General features: G+C 39.0%; 1 protein-coding gene across 2 annotated transcripts in view; it reads left to right on the top strand.

The window, feature by feature from the left end:
• The first annotated feature begins 719 nt into the window (after positions 1-719).
• Positions 720-22,718, top strand: part of PEAK1 (pseudopodium enriched atypical kinase 1) — a 34,078-nt gene continuing 12,079 nt past the window's right edge. Inside the window, exons 1-3 of one of the 2 annotated variants that reach the window (XM_086471710.1) lie at positions 720-3,883; positions 12,015-12,131; positions 14,034-14,230. In XM_086471710.1, the coding sequence (XP_086327836.1) occupies positions 720-3,883; positions 12,015-12,131; positions 14,034-14,230 (3,478 nt within the window). The remainder of the gene's footprint in view (positions 3,884-12,014; positions 12,132-14,033; positions 14,231-22,718) is intronic. The other variant, XM_009955032.2, reaches the window with a different exon arrangement.

Here is a 22,718-nt window from a genome sequence, read left to right as displayed (position 1 = left end):
AGCATTTTTATCTGACTTTTCCAGTCTGGTCGTTCAACCAAAATACCTGTCCAACTATAATTTGACTCTGCTGGAAAAAAGTGCTAAAATGGCAGAGTTTGAAATTGCTTGAACCTGTTGTGTCCGTTAAGCTGAGCTCATTCACATTCAAAGCTAAAACAAACGCTCTCAATTGCATTTTGGAGAGTAAACATACTCTTACTTTCCTGTCTCATGTTTAAGTTATGTTGAAAGCAACGCGCACTAATCTTCCTTTTATATCCTCTTCCTAGCATTTGTTTTATTGAGCAGAAGTAAAGATCAGTGGTCCTAAACTAGTCAAGAGAATTATTCTAAATTCTCAGTCATTGCTGCTTCTCTTTCTCTGCTTTCAGTAATACAGAGCTTAGCTGCCAAAGTTTTAATTCTTTATGTATGAGAAGAATTATATTTGCAAGTTTTTTGGTGTTTCTGTTACATAGTTTTGTAAACTCAGGTAAAAAGAGCTAAGACATCAGCAAAATGCTACTGGCTTATTCCAAGTTCTTCATAGTGTAGAAAACGTTAGGTATAATGATCAACCTTTTTTTTTTACCTGTTCTTATGCTGATTCTTTTTCGTGTTTCAGAATGCTCACTGCTGAGAACAGCAGCCATACTAAGTGAACAGAGTGGAAACATACAGATGAAGTTGTTACCATGCACTGAACAGCACGGCATCAAGCACAAAGCTCTGGGAAAATGTCTGCTTGCAACACTTTCACTGAACACGTCTGGAAACCTGGTGAATGTAAGAACTGCTTCAAGCCCAAAAGCTTGCATCAGTTACCCCCAGTATCTGAAAAAAAACCCCTCTCACACGGAAATCTGAAATCCAATGCAAACCAAAGTAACAGCCATCGTGGGAGAAACACAGGAAATTTCCGACCCCCTGTGGCAAAGAAACCCACTATAGCTGTGAAACCCACCATGATGGTAGTAGATGGGCAGGGCGTATGTGGCGAAATCAGCACACCAGATCATTGTGAGAATAAATCGGTGCCTGCAGGCTGGAACCGAAACAAAGCTGTCTTGAACAAAAAACCACTGAACAATAATAATGAAGATGAAATTGAAGGTTATAGCCATGTTCATAGGCCTTATGGCAACAATGATGGTGTAGGCAAAATACCAAATAACAATAATAATGGACTGACAGAAGTTTTGAAGGAGATTGCGGGTTTGGATACCACACCTCAGCTAACTGGAAATGAAATGAACTCAAGAGAAACCTTCTTGGGAAGAATAAATAGTTGTTATAAAAGATCATTAGAAAGAAAGATCCCTCCAAGCTGCATGATGGGTGGAATGAAGGATTCACACAGTAAGCACGTTATTCTGAGTGGAAGCACTGAAGTAATAAGTAATGAAGGTGGACGTTTCTGTTATCCAGAGTTCTCTAGTGGAGACGAGAGTGAGGATGACACGTTTTTTGGCAGCATGCAAGAAGAGCATGAGAGCTGGGATGAAAGTGATGAAGAGTTGCTAGCAATGGAAATTCGTATGAGGGGCCAACCTCGCTTTGCTAATTTTAGAGCTAACACCCTATCTCCTGTTCAGTTCTGTGTTGACAAAAAATGGAATACTGTGCCCCTTAGGAACAAGTCACTCCAGCGGATCTGTGCAGTAGATTATGATGACAGTTACGATGAAATTTTAAATGGTTATGGGGAAGAGACTGTGATTCTTTATGGGCAAGAGAGCATGCAGAGCATGGTATCTTCCGATTCTACATCTCCTGATTCTTCTTTGACAGAAGAGTCTCGTTCTGGAACAACCAGCAGTTCTTCACAGAAGCTTTGTAATGGAGGGTTATCTCCTAGTACTCCTCAGGACCTCAAATTGATTGAACCAGAATATGAAAGTCTTTGTGATAATCAACAAGTGAAGGATGTGTCAAAAACTCCCAGAAGTGTTCCGAAAAGTTCAGAAACTCACAAGGCAGTCCTTGCACTTCGACTGGAAGAGAAGGATGGCAAAATTGCTGTGCAGACTGATAAGCAAGAGACTAAAAGTTCTTCAGATGTTGCTGGTCAAGCCGTAACTATAAATTTGGTGCCTGTGGAAGAGCAAGCTAAACCTTACAGGGTGGTGAATATGGAACAACCAGTTTGCAAGCCATATACCGTGGTAGATGTATCAGCTGCCATGACCAATGAATGTAAAGAGAATCAGACAGAAACCTCAGAAACCAAAAATATATCGTCTAACCCAAGCTCACCAGTAACTCCAGGCACACCTATTGCATCCTCCGCAGCATCACCTGTACGAGTGAATGCTAATCTGAAAAAGTCCAGCGCAATCAGATATCAAGAAGTGTGGACTTCTAGTACTAGTCCACGACAGAAGATACCTAAGGTGGAGTTAATTGCTAACAGCTCAGGACCTTCTGTTCCTCCTAGGAAGACAAGCCACAAGTCAGCTCCTACTTCACCTACAGCTACAAACATTTCTTCAAAAACGATCCCAGTTAAGTCTCCCAATTTATCTGAGATAAAATTCAACAGCTACAATAATGCTGGCATGCCACCTTTTCCTATTATCATTCATGATGAGCCCACCTATGCTAAGAGTTCCAAAAATGCTGTTAAAGTCCCTATTGTAATCAATCCAAATGCATATGATAACCTGGCTATCTATAAAAGTTTTCTAGGGACCAGCGGAGAGCTGTCTATCAAAGATAAAACTACTAGCGTAATAAGCCACACCTATGAAGAAATAGAAACAGAAAGCAAAATGACTGAAGCCGTAGGAAGTAAACCCGCTGAGTTTTCCCAAGCGAAGGGGGTGACTAATAGCTCTGAATGTAGGCTGGGTTCTGTGGCTCAAAAGGTCCAAGAGTTTAATAGCTGTCTCAGTAAAAGTCCGATATCACCACAGAGAAGTCATAGTTCTGACCACAGCTCCCCATCAAGAGCTCAAAAGACAACACACGAGCCTGCAGCAAAAACAGATGTAACACCAGAGGCTTCTGTTGGCAGCAGCAGTGGTAGAGAGAACGCGAGCACGGTGCTATCACAGATTGTGGCTTCTATCCAGCCTCCGCAGTCTCCTCCAGGAACGCCTCAGTCTGGACCCAAGTCTTGTAGTGTAGAAGAACTGTATTCCTTACCCCCTGATGCAGATGCTACTAAAACCACCCTGGTACGACCCAAATCTCTGTTTACATCACAATCTGAAATAGAGTCATCCAAGACGGTAGAAAACACTGCCATGAAAATGCAGAAAGATTCACTTTCACAGCCAGTTGCCACTCACTCTCCAAAGCCAGTGAGAGCCACCCCAAATACCACAAGTCCCAAAACAGAGCAGGCACCGCCATTTCCTCCTCCACGGTCCACTTCTTCACCCTATCATGCGAGTAACTTGTTGCAAAAACATTTCAGCAATTGGACCAAGCCAAACAGTCCCACCAGGTCGACAGAGGCTGAGTCGATCCTTCATTCAGAAGGCCGGCGAGCTGCTGATGCAAAACCCAAACGCTGGATATCATTTAAGAGCTTCTTCCGCCGCAGGAAAACGGACGATGAGGAAGATAAAGAGAAAGAAAGAGAGAAAGGAAAATTGGTGGGTCTTGATGGAACTGTTATACATATGCTCCCCCCTCCTCCAGTTCAACGTCATCACTGGTTCAGTGAGGCAAAGTCAGACTCCAGCGAGAAGCCGTCGATCGTTTTCATGTATAGATGTGAACCGGCACAAGCTGAACCAACGGCTGATCATCAAAACAAGAGTGGAGCGGAGTCTGCGATCGCAGACGCACTAGCAAAAGACAAAGGAGAAACGCAGGAAAAGTTTCCAGAGGGCTCTGAACAGAAAATAGAGAGCCACTCATCACCACCTCAGATTCCCAAGAAAATCCCCAGGTAATCTGTTTATCTTTTTTAGTCGTTTATTCAGTTGTGAACTGTCCTATATAGACTGCTGAAAAGGGGAGAAATTAAGGAGTTTTGTTACATTAAGTGTCATTTTTTTCAAAGTATATTTATTTTAGGTAACTTAAAGCTATTCTTTAAATGTTTCTATTTTACTGGAGATCAGAAAAGATTAAAAAAAAATTACTAGAAGTAGTACCTGATATTTGGAGTTTGTATTGCAGGTTCATTAATATGTCACAATAGCCATGTTACATTTAATCTGATAGATTTTCCTGAATTTCTAGGTTAAGAAAGTGTTCTTATGTTATAGGAAACTAAAGAATTTCTCTGCAGAAATAAAGGCAACTATCGAAAAGTATAATAGAAATTAAAAGATCTGAGACTCATAAAAGGTGGTGCGCTAGCTTTACCTCACATACCCAGCAATACAAGAGATGCCAATTAACTCGATGCTACACTGCAACATCACTACAGCACTCCCAAAATAAACCATGTAAAAAAAGTAATAATCGAATTAGACTATGTATAAAATAATCTATCTCTGTTTTGCAAGACCTATAGCGATGAATATACTTTGTCCCCCGACAGTATTGGATTCAGTAGAGCTGGTCACTCCATTTCTGCCCGACAATTTTGTTCAGTGATTTAATTTTTAATTTTTTTTAAATCAGAATTTACTAAAATGATTCGTTGTTTCTGTGAAAATATTTGGCCAGTAGATACTTATTTTACTCCTATAAGTTCATGGTAGTTGAACGGTTTAGGTCTGTCTGTTGGTTCAAAGGTCTGTTTGTTCCGTTGTCAGGGGTACACCTGCTTTCTTGGTTGTTTCTCACAGAGGAGCCATGTTTATTTCCAGAGACACATTGTTTTCAACATATGACTCGGTTCCTACAGCTCATGACAGAGCATAACCTAAGAGGGCTAGAGACTCTAGCATAGCGATGGGCACAGTATGCATTTCATATATGCAGGCATAGTATGTGTTTCACTGAGTGCGGACCAAAGCTGTGGATGTATTAGAATATGTCTTCCAATGTTATTATACAAAACAATTCCAAAATACCTTCAAACTTGCTTTATTTAATTCATTATAATGATAACCCAGTGGTAGGAAATGAAAAATTTTGTAACGGTTGAGCTATGTGTGAGCCTCAGAAAACGCATCATGGCAGTGCTGTTTTTCTTCTGTGTTGCCTATACAAGAAACTTGCATTGATTTTTAGTTAAAATGGTTTTAAAGTTGACTGAAACTAATAGAAATCTGTGTGAGCATACTTTTTTACCATCAACTGATTGCCGCTTGTCTTAAAGTAAAATACCTATGTCTTAAACTAACCAAGAGTGACCATTTGCACCAAGTGTAATTAAATCACTTTTATATCGCATCTTGGGAACACTGATACAGCACTCTCATGAAGAACAGGACTACTTTTCAAACTGTTCGCATTCTGTCAGGTGTGGACAGCTTTGGGGTTTGTAATGTACGGTGGTGACAGGGTTTATCATAGTATGATGTAAAGCTGGTTTCTGTAGATTTACTTTTGAAGTAATTGCCGCAAATACAAGACAGGATGGTCTGCAAAACCATACAGTATTGTCTGTTTCTGCAGACTTGGATGAAATGCAATCTCAGGATCAACAATTTTATTGGGGGGAAAAAAAAAAAGAAAAAAGAAAAGTACAAGAAAGTTAGCAAATCGAGTTTAAAAAGAAAAAATCCGAGTACTACTTGTGGGTGTGAGTCTCAGAAACATTAAGCACTTTCACAAACTATTAAAGTCAGTAGGAACTGTAAGCATTCAGCATCTCTGCCAGATGTACAGTACGGCAGTAATACAGGGTGTGGGCAATGACAAAGGGGGTGTCCCTCCATTTACAGTGCATATTAGTTTAAGGCTGAAGACAGCGGGGAATGCACTCAGGGCTAGAATAACCCTCGATAGGAGTTTAGTATCTCTAGAGTTACCTTAAATTAAATGGGGAAAAGTTGGCAGCTTTAGAGAGCAAGTTAAAAGGACTGGACAAGTTTGTGCTCTCAACCCCCTCTAAAGGAACCCATTTTTTCTATTATCTCCAGGGGAACCTAAAGAAAACGAGATTGTACCAACTTTTATTTTTTTTTAGCAGCATTACCAAATCCATTGCCATCAGGAGATTCACTTGCTCCCACCTCCTTAGTGCCCTACTTTTTGTGCTGGCAAGACAGTTCATGGGGTCACCTGTGGTGAACCAGACCAGGGAAGCGATCCAAGTGAAAAAATAACTTTGCAGTTATTTTTCAGCCAGATCAATTCACTGATCTGAGAGGGGGACCAGTCAGGAAGGAGCAGCTGCTTATCCCAGTGGTAAAAGGGCAGTACCAGGCTAATGGCTGCGGTCATGGTTGGCACTTGTTCTGAGAGTGCCCTAGAGATGGTGCTCGTGCCGTGGTTTATATTTTTGCATTATTACTGGGATACCTTCTGCCCTTACTAGTGAAGGCAAGTGGTCATTCTGTCCTGTCTCATCAGTTATTCCAAAAAGTATGTTTACTCTGTATTTTTCTGCACATCATAAATTGGTTAAAACACCATCTCACAATTTTCCCTGGTGAAAATTGGAGTTTTCCAAATTAGAATTAGAATTTCTTCTTTCTAACAGTATTGTGCTATGGTTTCTACAAATTTCAAAGAAAATAAGCCGACATGCTGAGAAATACATTGTAGGAACGCTGGACAGTGGTTATCTTTATCCTTCAGTTATTATATTCAGTTGCCTTGATGCGATTTGATGCCTTAAGTTATTTGGGCTTTTCACTTCATTTTTAATATTGTTAAAGAGACCAAGTGAAACCTTATAGTGCCAAAAAATTAAGTGGGGTCTTTTTGTTGTTTAAGGATTTTGCCTTTTGTTTGTAATAATCCCAGTAGGTGAGAATCAGGATTGTCAAATTCCACTTTTGCACAAGCGGGAGACGTAGCAGATGAGATGCTCTACTTGGTTTGTGTAAACTCTTCAGGTGTTAGTAGGAGGTTAGTGTTAATTCAGGCTAAAATATGTGCATGGAAAAGATGTTTAAAATCTCTGTTAAGCTTGCAGAGGCTTAGAGGAAAACAGAAGACATGAAGATAGCAATCAATGAACGTGCCACTTTTCTAATTTAGAATGCCAACAACAGTAAGCTCACTGAAAAACCAAACTGATGACCTGGAAAATAAGATAAGCTTTAAAAATGTTGGATTACTGGAGGGTCTTGAAAGAAAATTAAATTAATATACAATATTTCCTTAATTTGCAATGGGTTACAGAGCTGCTGAAGATTGATAACATAAAACAGAGCTGAAGGTATTTAAAGTAATCACTAGAAAGGTCAGTTTTTCCCTTTGAACAGCATTTGCAAAATACTCAGTTCTTTGGAAAGCTGAAAACTATCTCTGTTATACAAAAGAACTTGGTTTTGTTTTATCCATGTGATTGGTTTTTCTTTTGATGCCAGGATGCACATATGGTGGTTCAAAAGGAGCTAGCAAATACTAATGTATTAAATTTACCAAAAATTTCTAGATAGATTAATTTTTGCTAAAAATCAGCAGTCACATCAGCTTTATCAGTAATTGGAGTGAAGAGCAGGTGTTCTTAGAACTCCTGTAGTTCATGATGCAGCAGTTGTTCTCGGGCAAAACCCAAAACTGACCTCTAAAACAATAACATGATATTTCTGGCCTAAGTCACTGTAATTGATGAAAGTGGTACAGCACAGTGTGGAATCCACACAGAAGTTTAAAAAAAAGATTCTTTGAAGGCTCTGTTATCTGGTGGATCAGACTGCTGTTATTGGAGTTTGACAAGATAAAGGTTTCTCTTCTTCATTGAGAGATCACCACTTATACCCAGCAGCAGCTTTTTAGATTGACACATTTCCTAAAAGAAAACTGCAGCACAGCCTTCTGATTCTTCTTTCCTGTCTTCATAAACCACACCAGAGCTGAACTAAAACCTCATTCAGCACTGTTTTAGATGGCAGTGCCTTTGTAAATCAAGGGACAACCGATCTGTGCGCAGCCGTCTCCATCTCAGTTACGTATTGAACTGAATAGTTTCTTTTCATAGCTACAAGTCAGCCATAACTTTGCTTTATAGGATCTTTGGGCCAGACTTGGATGAACTAAAGATAAAACTGTATGTTTACTGAAATAATTCCTTCAAATAGTGAGGTCTGTATATTCATTCGATTCTGGTTTAGATAAGGAAAGATTTGAGCTTGTAATCAATCGATATGAGTTCTGTTGTTCATAGCTACAACAATCCTGTTGTTCTATCTTGCTTCCAAAAGGAGTGAAGTGCTTATACATATTTTAAAGATTTGTTTTGAACGTTTTTTTTAAAAAGCTTGCTTCTCCATTGCATTTACACACTACATCAGCAATTTGCGTTCTTTTAAGGCCTTTTTTTGTTAAAATAGCCCCTGAGCATTTCACTGGACACTTTCAGGGGCTCTATACTTATCAGAGGACATAGATATCAAAGCTTTTGGAAGTGTCTTTTTATCCTTCAAATCTTACCCCAGTGCCACACTTACACTACAAATAGTACACCTTGAGTATCTTCCAGCCAGATTGCTGCTCCTGACATAAACATAAATGTCAGTGATGGATGAGAATCTTTTAGAAAATTGGCGAAAAACTTACACAGTTCCTGCCTGCCATGGAAGCATTTCAGTAGTAAAAGGGATACTCAAATGCTTTTTGTTGTGCTGATTGCCTTGGGGTCGCTGATGAGTGTTCACACCGTTTTTAAATTACAGTAAGCCAAATGTGATTTCAAGAGGCCGAGTTAGGCATCAGATTTCCATATACAGGCAGTGGAGAAAGACAATTCCAGTGAGGTGATTTAGAGTGTGAAAACCTGAAAGGCCCTAAATGGGTTCTCTCTTCAGTGGGTTTTTTATTAATTTCTGTTATTTAAGGAAAAAAATGTAGGTGACTGGGGTTAGGGCTGTGCCACAGTGGACATCATCTGTGGCTTGGACCTTGAGAACCTGAACACCTTAGGGAATGGAGCTTGGAGCTTACGTGTAGGCTGTCTTGATTCGGTCGGACAGGAGCCATGAAATTACTCCGAGTGCTCTGTGTATCTAAAGGAATATGAGTGTTGTAACAGATTACTCAGTAAAAACAACTGCAATGATTGTTCTTCAAAAATGTAGTCATATATGAAGATCAGGATCACAGCCAGAGACAGGCAGGAATAACCACCACTGCCACATTCCCCTTTCTCATTGTCATTGATCCAATCCTGCAGATTCCACAGCTGCTTCGGAACCTACTTGAGAACAAAATCTTTTAAATCACAGTAGGCCTCTTTAAAACAAAGTCCTTCCCAGTTTAGAGGACCTCTTGTGTCTTAAGGTAAGGTTCTCACCTGAGTCCAAAACCTTTTAAGTGTAGCTTGCATAAATTGGTGAGGAGAATTCAAAGGTGTTATAGCTGAAAAGAAAATTCCTGCTTGAGCAAGTCTACTGAAATTGGAGGAATTCTCACTTGAAAAGTTCAGGTATCAAGTCCTCCTTCTCCCCAACTCTATCTTGATTTGCTTCTTTCTAGATATCAGCAAGGTTTATTTACCTTCCTCAGCAGTGCTCAACAGTGCTTTCAAAAGCATTCACCATCTTACCCTGTTTCATCAATGAAAAACTTTTGTGAGATTTTTCTCTAGAACATCTCCATGCTAACAGAATGGGAAATTATGTATGTTCATTAAGCAAGGACTTTGGTAACATTTTAGGTGAAGATTTGTATCACCGAGGAGCAATTGGAAAGGATTTTACCATTTATTATTTTATAAATTTAGATTAAGAAATGTTTAATCATGCATTATTGTCTTAACTCCCATAATACAGTCTGTAAAACAGAAAGACTGAGAATGTAAAATGGATAAAGAAAAATGTCTTTTAAAATGCACAGTTAATCTGTGGAACTCATTGCCATTAAGTTTCACTGATGCTAAAGAGCTTAGCAGGTTGTCTTTACTGGATTATCACGTGTATTTGCTTTATCCATGCAAACATCGCATTATGCAAGATTAAAAAAAATGATAAATTCTCATGCTTCAGGACTAAGCCAACTTCTAAATAATAAGAATTAGGAATAAACTTCATGGCTTAGTTATTTCAGATTGTCATTTGAGAAGCTTCTTTCGCTTTTCTTATAAGTGACTATTTCTGGCTAATGGCATTGATGAGGAACTGAGCTGCATGAGCCACAGGACTGGGTTTTCTGTACCCATCATGTACTCTGAAACCTGGGCACTGATCGGCTTTGCTCAGTGTTTTGCAGAAATCAAGCTGTCTGTATTCTGAGTGGAACAAGTTCCTGTGTAAAGTGGCCTTTGACTGCCCTCAAGCCAGTAGCCTCTCTGCATTTTTGCTCAAGCATTATTCACTCAGTTTAGCTTCATGTTAGCTTTATTAGTTTAAAAGCATAGGGCCTGAGGGGGTATCAAAGGGATCTCTGAAACTGAACAGATCTGTGTGTGTGTAAAATGAAGTCATCTTCCTGGTTGGGCGCTCTCATCTCAAACTGTATGACTGCCATTGATTGTTGGTTTGCTGATGTCCGCTCAGGGAGGAGATCAGTCTCAGCTGGGTCTAAGGCCACATCAGCTTTTCTCTGTGTTTCTGTCACTAATTTCCACCACTTGTGCTGTCTTACACAGGACTGTACTCCCTCAACTTGACCTCCAGATCTGACCCTAATTCAGGAATGCGTGCTCAGAATCACTTACAAGTATTCCACTTTATCGCCCTCATATTCGTTGCTGCTTATTACTCGTTACAATTAAGAAGGCGTGCTCTGAGTAGAGGAAAATACAGGTCACGCAATAGCTGTGATTCTACTGTCCTTACAAAAATTAACACACTACACAGGCTGCTTTTGGGATTCTTAATAGTCCTAAAAGACTGAGGCAAGTTAGACCACATCATCTTTTGGCTATCCTCCAAAAACTGTGAGGGGGAGAGCCTGAGGTAAGGAGTTAGGGACATTTGTCCTTTTAAACTTTTAAAACAATTTTGAGCTTGTGCACATGTGAATGACAAGTATATGAATTCAGGGGGATGTTATCTGAAGGACAGTCAGTTTTATGGCCAGTTTTTTGCTGCACGTGATCTCAGCTTCTTAGGAAAACAACTGTGTTCTCTGTGTGCGGACGCCTGCTCCCTCCATTAACTGGATAGTTGTTTCAGCCACACGTGCCTGAGGAGCACAAAGGTAATTCATGTCTGATGAAGTTTGGTTTTGAAATAAAAAAGGGAAAAGAAAAAGGCTTGGACAGAGGAGGCTGCGCCCACTACGGTAAAAGCTAAATGCGTGCTCGTATGCAAGGCATCAAAGAATCCATCCTGGCAAAATATCTATAAACATCCCAAATAAGGAGACAGCTTTAAGAATCACTCGCTATCAACAAGCAGATAAAAAGTTATCAGGCTTTAATGGTTCTAATCTCAGAGAACTGCTTGTTTATCAGCTGCTCTACTTTTCTCAAACCAGTAGTTTTAGACTATTTCATGGAGCAGAAGCAATGGGGAGTTTGGTTCTTGTACTGACTGAGTGAGGACGTTTTCGCCTTTTGTTCCTCCTGTGTTCTCTCTGATTACGGGTTGGCATTTTGCTCGTTGAGTCACTGCACTGCTCGGCCGCTCCGTTTTACTGTTACGATACAGGGAAGCATTTCCCCCCAGATTTCATGGCCTGACATCTAACTGCTGTGATTTAAATTTATTGGATTCGGACACTGAAACTGGTTGGAATACAGATTTGAGATACTCACTTACTTTTAGCAGTAGGTTAGTCTAACTTCTTAAAACTCCTCTTGAAACTTGAACCTGCTTTTCCTTAACTAATTAACATGACTAAGACCATAGTTGTCATACCAAAACAGTGATGTAGCCGCCTGTGAACTGTTTTTCATCCGCGAAGGCAGTGGAAGAGTTAAGAAGGCAGGGCTGTAACTGACTGGTTTCCTGGGGCGCTTTGGCAAGTCCCCGGGACCAACCCCCCAAGGTAAACATTAAGGTGCAGTAGGTGTATCACTCTGTGCAGAGTTCAGCCCTGTTGCTTACAGCTTGCACAACTTGTAGCACATCAGAACACTGTGGAATCAATGGCTCGCCAGAGTTTCAAGACATGATTAAAAGACTCAAGAAGGCCCTGAAAGAATTTCCTTTAATGGGGAATTGTGTGAGTGAGTACAGTGGGTGAGTTGGTATTTTTTTCTTTCTTCCTTTCTAGCTGTTGGTTTACTTTGGCAAAATGCTTCTGAGCTTAGGTTTAGTGTATGTGCTTGCATGTGTCTGGTTTGGAGAATGAGTCTTTCTGTACCTCACCAATCAATACTAAAAAATTACTTTGAGATATGATAATTCCTGGTTTGTGGCAGTGACAGAACTGTAAAGCTATTAAAATCTATTTCTTGTTAAAGAAAATATTCTTCTTGAGGATTGCAGGTATGTATATGATTTACAGCAACTACAAGTCTTTAGTTTAATTTCTCATAATCTTGAGAGCCTTGTTACTGCTTTAATTTTATGTATGCTTTACTCTGAAATTATATTAGGTTAACTCTTTAATGTGGATATATTTATGGCACATGGAATGTTCTTCACACCATTCCTATGCATGGTACTAAAAATGAACAAAAAATTTTATGCTGATTAAAGATTACGTCTTTTTGAACTTATGCCATTTTTTCTCTTTTACTAACAAGTTCTAATGAGTTTTGTTTGTATCAGCCTGCAGTTAAAATTCATGAGTCTGAGTAGAAACAGCATGTGCGCGCTGCACTGTATATGGGTCTTCTGTTATGCAAAGTATTGGCATGTTTTAATCTTTGTAGTCTGGGATTGCTAGAAGATTGTGTACCATGATTTTCAGTATTTTGGCTTTGGCATAGAGACACGTATGCCTATAATTTATGTTAACCCTTTGAGGATATAATTTCTCTTTCCACTATAAGGATTTGTATTACAGAAACTCAGCTGCTCTGCCTATTTAAAATGCATAGTTTTTGGGTTTGTTATATTAAGTTTTAAATCTTTACCACAAAAATTAAATATCTGTACAAATACATGAAGTGGTGATCATCTTTTGAAGGAAGGGCCTTACTCCTATCCCTTATGGAGTCACAAGTACTTAAAATTCTTGCTGTTCTGTTTGATCAGGCTGTAATAATAACTAGTGAATAGGACACATGCTCTTGAGATTTGGCCTATAATGAGTATTTGTTTCTGTGAGTGAAAGAGCATAAAGGCACGAAAGTATTTTCACTCTGACATGTTTTATGTGGCGTATTATTGATAATTGCTGCTATGTTTCCGATAGGATTGGGGTTTTTTAATAAACCTGAACATTTTTTAATATCTATATGTAACACATAATTTTGAAATCATACTGCAATAAATATATCCGTGGAAAACAATTGAATCCATGATTTTCACAGTTTTGTGCTATAAGTCATCACAGTTTGATTAAAATTCCGTAGCTAAGAGCAAGCACAGAGGAATGTCTTCCTGGCCTTTTGCAACTGGCCTAGTGCAGGTGGATTTTAGTCCTGGAGAATTTTATATGGGAAATCGATTACTGGCTTAGATGAGCTACTGGTCTGTTTCTCAAGGTGTCAGTTCTCAAAGTCCTGCCAGTGTATGAAAATGTGTCATTAAAGTTTTAAGCATTTATTAAGACTCAGCAGCCCCCTTGCTATACCTCAGTATCTTTGATGAAGGCAAAATTGTTCTGATTGGTAAAAACCACTTTAAACCCCGCTGCTGCCCTATGTGTCCTACACGTTTTATGCGGAATCGTGCCTGCATATATATGCACACATCTGTTGATTGCAGGCAGCTGTAAAATATTTTATTATCCCTTTTGTATGAAAGGCATGAACTACGCCATGTTACTACTTCAGTCAAAAGTTGTTTCCTCTTATTAAGGAAAATAAACATTGTAGAAAGTTGTTCTTAAATAAAGGAGGGCGAAAGGAGCTTATTTCTTTACCAGTTCATTCCCTTTCCTGCAGATATTTAATGCCTAATCTGGTATTTTGCCAGTAGGATCTAGTACCCAGCTTTGGTCTCCAGGTGATTTTGTTTTGCTTGTTTCAGTCAAGTGCCCGACGATACGACACTGGAGGATTTGTCCCCTCGTGTTCCTAGAGCCGTGTTTGTGAAGCAGGACAATGGCGGCAGTGCCTCAGTCATACCAGTATCATCTGTCCGTGTCCCACAAGGGGACGAAGAAAAGGAAGAAGCTTCAAATTCTCCTGACTTAAATCCTTGCAGTGCTACATACAGCAATTTAGGTAAGTGTATTCTCGTGGAAGAAAATTTAAATTAGATCAGACTGTGGATACCTTTCCAGCCTGTGAAGAACCTTGTCTTCTGAACAGTTCAACACTTTCATAAGGTTAGTTTTTAAAGACAAACTTTTTAATCTTAATTTATAGACAATAAAATTATGTTGTCTCATTGTGATACACACAACCAAGAAAGTGAAGATTTAACAAACCCAAAGGTTTTCTTCCTGTGATTTTAAAACTCTTTTATTTGCCCTTAATGATAAACATCTCAAATATTTTTTTAAAAGATACTGTTTTATCTATGTGGAGGAACTTTTATCAGAGGTTTAAAACACAGAGCAAATTACTGAATTTTTTTAGAAAAAATAAGTAGATTTCAATATTTTTCTGAACTTCAACAAAAGATAGGAATTCTTATTTTAAAGCATCAATAACTGCTAAAATATTTGTAGTCATCTTTTCTTGACTAAAACCTTTCTTAACCTGGTCTGAGAGTTTATTTTTGCTCCTTCAGAAAAGTTTAAGATATGAATGTCCTGAAGGTACTATCACTGAGTTCCTGACTTGTATTAAAAAGAAGATAAGTGAGCAAGACAAATAAGCATCTCCAGATATATAGTATCAATATTATCAGCCTAATTTTCTACAGCATTTTGAAGTACTGCAAATTCAGGAATGCCTACAGCCAGATTTTCTAAAAGAACGAAAATCTCGCATTTATTTATGTTGAAGAATATCTGAATACATGTTTTGCAGTAACACTTCAACCCTGTAAGCATCCCAACTTCTTAAGCATTTGGACAAGAGTAAACTGACTGCACTGAGATGCAGGTGTAAGGGTTTGGCATGCGCACACAGGTTTGAGGGATCAAGGACTATTAAACCCTCAGGTGCATATGTTCCTTAGACATTTAGCGCTACTGCTGCATTTTTTTGCTTAAATATAAATTAGTGGCGAACTTATTAGTCTGTTCTGCTAATTAATTAATTAGGTATTGTTTATAAAGCATAAAGAGGAAAAATGTCCTGCCCAAGAATGATACTAACATCTACCAAGAAACTATAACTTCAAGGAGGAAAAGTAAAATTTATATTTTTGTGGTGGAATTATTCAAGGATCTAATTAATTAGTTTCAGTTCACTGAGATACACATATATACCTGTATCCCTATATTTTCTGTATATGGGGATACAGTATATATTTATATATAATATGTCCTGTATTTAGGACATAACCACATCACAGAATCCAGGTAGTAGATCTAGCTACATCAAAACTATTTATAGCATGGTTAGGCCTTGTTCCTAACCAGACTGACATATAAAAGGATCAGTCTAAGGTATCATTTAATGTATGAAATATCACTTATTCCTCATGGTGAGATTATGAGCATTTTGGCTAAAATCCAGCCGAAAAGGAATTACTTGAATTTCATAGCCGAAGTAATGATACTGTGAATCTTCTGTGTAAGTCTTTACTCAATTTATCTCAATTTTCTTGTGCAAGATGGTACATCTGCTTCATTGTGCAGAGTGCATGTGCTTCTGTCCATAGATCTGTGTCCGTCCCACAGCATCTCACAAACTAGGAGTTGTAAATTCATGGGAAGTGTAATAAAATACCATTAAACACTGGAACAGGTTGCCCGCAGTTGTATCTCCGCAGACGGAGACTTCACACAGAACCTGACTGGACGTGGTCCTGGACAGCCTGCTCCAGCTGACCCTGCCTGAGCAGGCAAGGTTGGACTTGACCGTCTCAGGAGGTCCCTTCCAACCTAAATGTTTCTGTGACTCTGATCACTTCCATCAGTCCTCATTTTTGCCGGTGTTGTTCTTGTGTGTGAATGTTCCTTTATAAAACCAAACCCCTTAGCATTTTATTCAAAATCTTCTCCTCATCCTTGGGTCACTTTCAGATTTTCTGTCACCAAAGTAAATTTTAGGTATGAAAGAGTTAAATTAACTTTTAGGCTTGACTTGGTCTGGCTTGGCAAGCTTGCTGCTTGTTGTTAAAAGCAATGCTACCCTAAATGGCACTGAGTTCTCTGGCTGCTGTTCAAGCTTTCTTCTGGTTTATTCGAGCAACCTCACTTTCTAACTCAGATGGCTATCAAGCGATTACTAGGTAGGGATACAGAAAAATTCCTACTTGTTTTCATGCCTTACGTCACTTAAGCAGGAAACCCATGTATTTTGTAGAATTAACAAATACTGATGTCTGTAACTGAAGGAAAGGATAATACGAGAATATGTAATATAATTTAAGTTACATCACATTTGACTGCTGCTTTAGCTGCAACTGTACCTAGAGTTACCTTTATAGCTACATGTTACAGCTTCTAGTTTGTAGAATACATCATGTGAACATCATCATTTGTAGCACAATGCGCAATATTTGCTTTTTAAATACTAATCTAAAACATATTCTATGTTTTTTATTGAAAAGCAGATAATACTATGCCCTTTGATACATGTCTAATCTTCAGTTGTAACATGTCACATGAAATGTTACGAACAGAAGTAAATGGCAAGCTTTGGTCAGTTTTCATCTGCAGTCAGGCAGTGGTTTGTATCAGATACTGCCCTCATATATTTGGGTTTGGCCTTCCCCTGCTCCCATAGGAGCTGTTTCATCATCACTTTACAGTCCTGCCCACAAAAACTGCAAGCGTGCCAGCAAGTATGTGTTTGGAACCAAACTGCAGCTAAAAAATTTGAGAATGGCTCATGCATAAAATATGGACTGTATTTGTTAGTTCATCAAACATGTAAAATCATGCATCTGGGAATTAAAATTAAAAAATAAAATGCAGACAAGCCTTACAAGATAGAGGATTCTCCTCTGGGAATCAGATACAACATAAAACGCTTGGGGCTTTCAGGAAACCTGAGGTCCCACCATGATGATAGGCTAAAAAAGCCCAGTATGTTCCTGGGTGTGTAACAGGAGGAAACTTCAATAGGAGTACAGAGGTTATGGATATCTCATGTTTACTGCCATGGCCATAGTCAAGCCCTGGTGACCACAGTTTAAGAAGAATGTTTAAAAAAAAATTTGTGCAGGTTCTAAAGAAAAGTTTTGAAAATGCCTAGTATTGTGACAGGCGCTTTATAGTGACTAATTCAAGAAGCTGGATCTGCTTAGCTTATCAAAGAAACAGAGCCTGGCTTGGTCCTGGTGTGAATGCTCATGTGGTGAGCGGCACTGTGATGAGGGATAGCTTTGGTGTCAGCAAACAGTTAACAAAATCCAGCGGCTGCCGGTTGAATCTAGATGCAGGATCAAATGTTCAAATGTGTAAGGTAGGGCCTGGATGTTTCTTTTTAAGGTGTGCCCTTATTCTAACAGAAGTTAATTCAGGTAGGTTATGATAAGGAAGACAATAGACTAGATGATTAAAATCTTTTCCTTTACAAATCTTTAAATTTTTCTATCTTTGTCTGAATTTCTTGGGGAAATTAACTCGATTGAATTTGCATCACTGTAAGTAGATTAAGGTATTCTCAATATACTCAGGATAGTATTTATGTGATTTAAAAAATAATAGGTTCTTTTATTAATAGCTATTTTTCTCCTTACACCGAAGAAAAGATGAAGAAAGGAGGCTAAGTTTCTAGGGTTTATGATTGCTGACACTGGAAAAAATCCCATGTGCCGTAGAGTATTGCTTCAGTAAGTTAGACCAGGGCGGTGTTAGCCAGGCTATAAATAAAGTAATGAAATCATGGTTGACTAAAACTGACAGTTCAGTGACAGATGATGATTACAGTATCAGTCTGATGCATGTTGCATAATATATAATTAGCGCAGGTAATATCTTTAACATGGTGTAATGGAGGACGGGTAGCAAGACCTGACAAGTCACCAAGGCAGACAAGCTGTTGCAGCTGAAGTTTTTCTTTATTCAGTACCTGCAGCCCCTCTTACTATAGCTCCGCGCACAGTCTCAAACTACTGGTAAGCAACTGGAGATGCATCACGAATGTTACTTAACAAACGTTACCTTTCCTTTCTGTTTTACATATAATCATATTCTGTTAAGGTTTTTATCTGTTAAACTAATGATAAATGTGTAAACAACTGAGTATAATACAGGATTAATGAGCGTGTTGATGTAAATCTGTGAATATTTTATAGAACAGTGTTGTACATGTACTGCATTGAATTGGGGCTGTGAAGCACGCTGGTTGCTTTTGCAGTGGCTGGAAGATACTTTCAAGCATCTGTGGGTTTTTTCATGGTTTGGTTATTTTTGTCAGGGTAAGAGTTTACTAAGGAGTGATATATTTTCTACTGGTATTAAAGATCAGTATAAGTGATCTGCTACTTACATGGAGAAATATTTTCCAGGCTCTTTGTTATAATACAAACGCAGATTGCAAAGGTTGATCAATATCCAAGTACAAGAGGGGGGAAGAAAGTACTAGGACGAGAGTAGAGAAGGGGAATTTGTACAGTGAGATGGCCAACCTGTGAATTTTACTTAGGGAATACTTTGATCAGCCTTGATAACTGGACTTTGTAACGTGAAATGGGGATGTACTGACATAAGAATTGCTGGGACGTCTGATTCTATTCCTGGCTGTGGGGAGAAACAGGTCAGCAGAGGCTGCCAAAGCCTGTTGGACTGCTCCAGGATCCAGCTGTGTGATCAGCCCAGCCCTGTCTTACGGTGGATTTCCTGCAGGCACTTGAGCCACTCGAAATTCCTCTTTCTTGCTGGTCTCTACTGTAGAAAGTCCACGGTTTTGATTTTAGTTCTGTTGGGGTTTTGATAGATGTGGTCTTGGAAGACTGTTTTACCTATATTGTACATGCATTACTATTAATTTTTTGCTGTTCTTGGCAATGCAAAACATGGGATTTTTGTCAAACTGATGTGATAAGTTGGAGAATGGCAGAGGTGAGAGTCATGTTGGCCAATTTAACCCTCTGGGTCCTGTTCATTCATCTGATGCCTGCACTAGAGGATGAGGGATTAAGGAGTACTATAATGGTCACTACAACTGAGAACAGAGTTAGTTATCAGGCAATAGCCTAGTTACTACTATGAATACTAGAGTATTGTTTTCAGCTCTGTTTTCTGATTCACATCTTCCCATGAGGGACATTATCCTTGGGTGAGAGGTGGTAACGGCATATAATCAGAAAAACGCTTTCAACAATAAAGGAGAATATAGGATAGATTACCGTGTCAAGAGTAAAATGAGTTTGGAGAAAGTACAGAAGCAGCCTGCTGTAATTGATGTATTGGACTAACATAGGTGATGTATTGTAGAGCAAGATACGTCTCAGGACTAGTTCAAGACAGGATGGAAGCATGCAGCATGTCACCCACTTGGCTTGCCTAATTCACCGTTAGCTGTTTTTCCAATTAAAGAAGCATTTTCCTTCACAATTCTGAAATTTCTTGACCATGTATACTGCTGATCTGGTCTAAGCAAAAAAGATACCTGGACTGTCAAGAAATCTAAACAATAATTATGCATGTCATGACTCTAAGAAAAATGTGCTTATGGAAAATAAATTTGAATTAAACCTGAGCTTAATGGGTCAGGTTTGATAGTTTCATGAGCTAACATAAACAGGTTGCAAAGCAAAGTCTGACGATAAATCAGTTACCTGGAAAAATAAAATTTATGTGCCTTTTTTTAGAGCTGATTTAGAGGTTTCAGTCTTCGGTATGGTGTCTGGACACTTTAAGTATTAATATTTAAATAGTGTAGTGGGATTCTATAATGGAAGATGATATTAACTGTAGAATTACTTAAAGCTCTCTAGAAAGCTGCTGTCTATAAAGAGTTAAATTTTTTCTGACTTTGAACAGTCTCAGAAGCTACTTCAAAGACCTCTGTAAGTGGTAGCTAGTGTTGTGCCTGTTCCTCCTTTTCATTTGCCTCCCATAAGTGTAGCTCAGGTTGAACCTTGTAATGTTGGAGAGTCTGTGCAGTAGGTACGGAAATGATGGGTTTAAAGCATGCGAGGGGAGAAGGAAATGATAGGCAAGAAAAAGCAGCAAATGCTCTGCCAGTACTTGTATGCAAAAGAACATTATTGTGCCTTTGACAGGGACAAAACTTAGGATGATCTTTTTCTTGTTAGACAATGAATTTAAAAAAATGTGGGACGTGCAGTATCACAGCATGCTTGGGGAAAGCTGAGCTTGAAAAACTGGCCCAATGGGCATGAAAGAACATACAGCATTGAGAACTCAGCATAAAAATAGCCCAGGGATGCAGCTTTTCAAACACGTAATACAGATGGATAGATTTCAATATGGAAATATGAATGGAGGAGAAACTATACTGCGACATGACATGTTTTACAAACTCATTTTCCCCAGCTGAGAGTCCTTGAAGAGGTAACTACATAATGGCTTGTACCTGCAGTTCTCTGGATCCTGCCACCCCCCCCAGACACCTGCAAAGACAACTTCTGTTTATGAAAACCTTCTTCCGTTATGTTTTGATGTTACAGTTCCAACAGATGTGCAAAAGCAACAACTAGCAAAAGTCACTGGTTGCAGTCATGACACTCTTCTGTATGAATGGCTTTTGGAGGACAGGGCCGTTAAAGCAGACAATAAGAGAATCAAGAAGAAACGCTGTTAAAAATCTTACCTTTCTTGGAGAGGGCTTCTGCTGCTGCTGCTTGAGATACACATCTTGCCCTACTTTGTGTTCTTGCCTTCTTGGATGAGCAAGCACACAAGCGATGCATATTGGGAAACTGCCTCCTGCAATGGTAGCCCTTCTCAAAACCCCAGCAGCTGGCAGGCTATTTTAGCGTAGTGGGGAAGAGGGTAAGAATCAGACAATAGGCAAGTGATCTTTAACACAGAATGTTGCAAGGGGGAGAAGCACATAGGTCACAGATTTTGTAAGAGTAAGCAATTGTGGAAGACAACACATGTTTGGATGAGTAAGAAAATTGGACACAAAGTAGAAATGAACTTCTCAGGATTATGCAAAAGACTGTGCCATCTGGACATGTGTGTCTGGCATGCAGACATCAGTTCTGCTTCTGACTCTAAATCATGCCACTCTTCATGGCTGCAAAAGGTACCTGATAGAGCTCCTGTACTGCTCAGCTGGCACCAGTGTTATATGCTGCAGCATATCAAATGGTGAGAGGAAGAGCTGCTGTTGTAGAGCTCTGCCATACCAAGGTCAAAAAGGAGCAGCAGATAGTCCCCTGAGTGTTAAATTTTTTTAAGCAACCTTGGCAATGATTTGAGAGAGATAGGCAGGGATTCTCCAACATTTCTAGCCTTTGAATATACTTATTTTGTGGTAGCTAAAAATGGATGACCCCGGGGAGTAATCCTATGCAATCTTCCCTGAGCATCATGCATGTAAAAAGCTAAAGAATTTCCTGCTCAAAATTCAGGTTTTTAAACATTGGAATATCCAGGCTTATCACAAAATCATTAAGGCTCTTCCGAGAGTTTCTTGAGCTTAAACAAATGATAGAGATACAACTTTTGTGATGTTGTCTCCTTGGAACTATTGAAAAGAGAATGATTGTTAAGAATTCAAGAGCCAAGGCTATTCTGTTTGTGGATACATATAAAAACACAGTCCTCTCTGATCTTCTGAAATTAGGAAGTCCTTTTCAGCATTCTAACCCAGCGTTCCAGGTTTTTGTGCATCCTGGCAAAGAGGATCTTAGATTCTGTAGTATTCATTAAAAGTGTAACAACATATCTTAAAGTGTAGAGGAAGCTCTTTTTTTCTTTTCATGAACTGCAAAGTCATTTATTATTAATTATGGACCAAAGTGATGTAATTCAAATTTGAATCTGAGATCCCCCCAGTTTGGTTCAGCATTCCATTTTAGTCCTCTCTTTTCTCTTTACAAGGATTCAGCACCAATTATAAATGGTTAAGTAGACATACTGTCTTTCTACTTGCTGTTCCCTTATTAGAGAATTGCACAGAGCATCCATCTCCTGTCTGCTGTGTGCAGCTGTAAAAATTGGCTTCCTACCTTACCATGATAGTCAATGAATCTCACAGGAGTAGTAGAAAACTTCTAAAATAATTTCTCTGAAAATAGCAGTTGATTATTAAGAATGGAAAAATCTCATTTTGATATGAATAACAACTGTTTAATTGTCCCAGAGCCGCGAGTTGGTCATTTGTATTGTCTGTTTATTGGTTTTTATTCTCTCTTATATTATTGTCGTTTATATATTCTTCATTTCCAAGGACTCTGGCAGTTATAAAACGTAACTATCCTCTCTAAAAGCCAACCAAAGCACATGACAGGAAGTTTTGTCTTCCTTAGAAGCACACAAATGTTTGAAACGAGTCTGTCAGGAAATCCCATGCTTTCACCTGTGTAACCTGCCGTTTGGAGTCTCTTGATTGACTGTAGGTCAGGTTATGTATGAACATAATTTTGTCAACAAAGGTACCCATGGCAAGTGAGGGAAATGTATGGGAGGCAGTTATGATTGGGGAAGGGGAGTGTGAGTTTTAAATT

This window comes from Leptosomus discolor, chromosome 11 (genome assembly GCF_034619465.1).
Source record: "Leptosomus discolor isolate bLepDis1 chromosome 11, bLepDis1.hap2, whole genome shotgun sequence".
Lineage (NCBI taxonomy): Eukaryota > Metazoa > Chordata > Aves > Leptosomiformes > Leptosomidae > Leptosomus > Leptosomus discolor.
The sequence above is the reverse complement of the archived record's forward strand: the minus strand, read 5'-3'. Positions and strand labels throughout refer to the sequence as shown.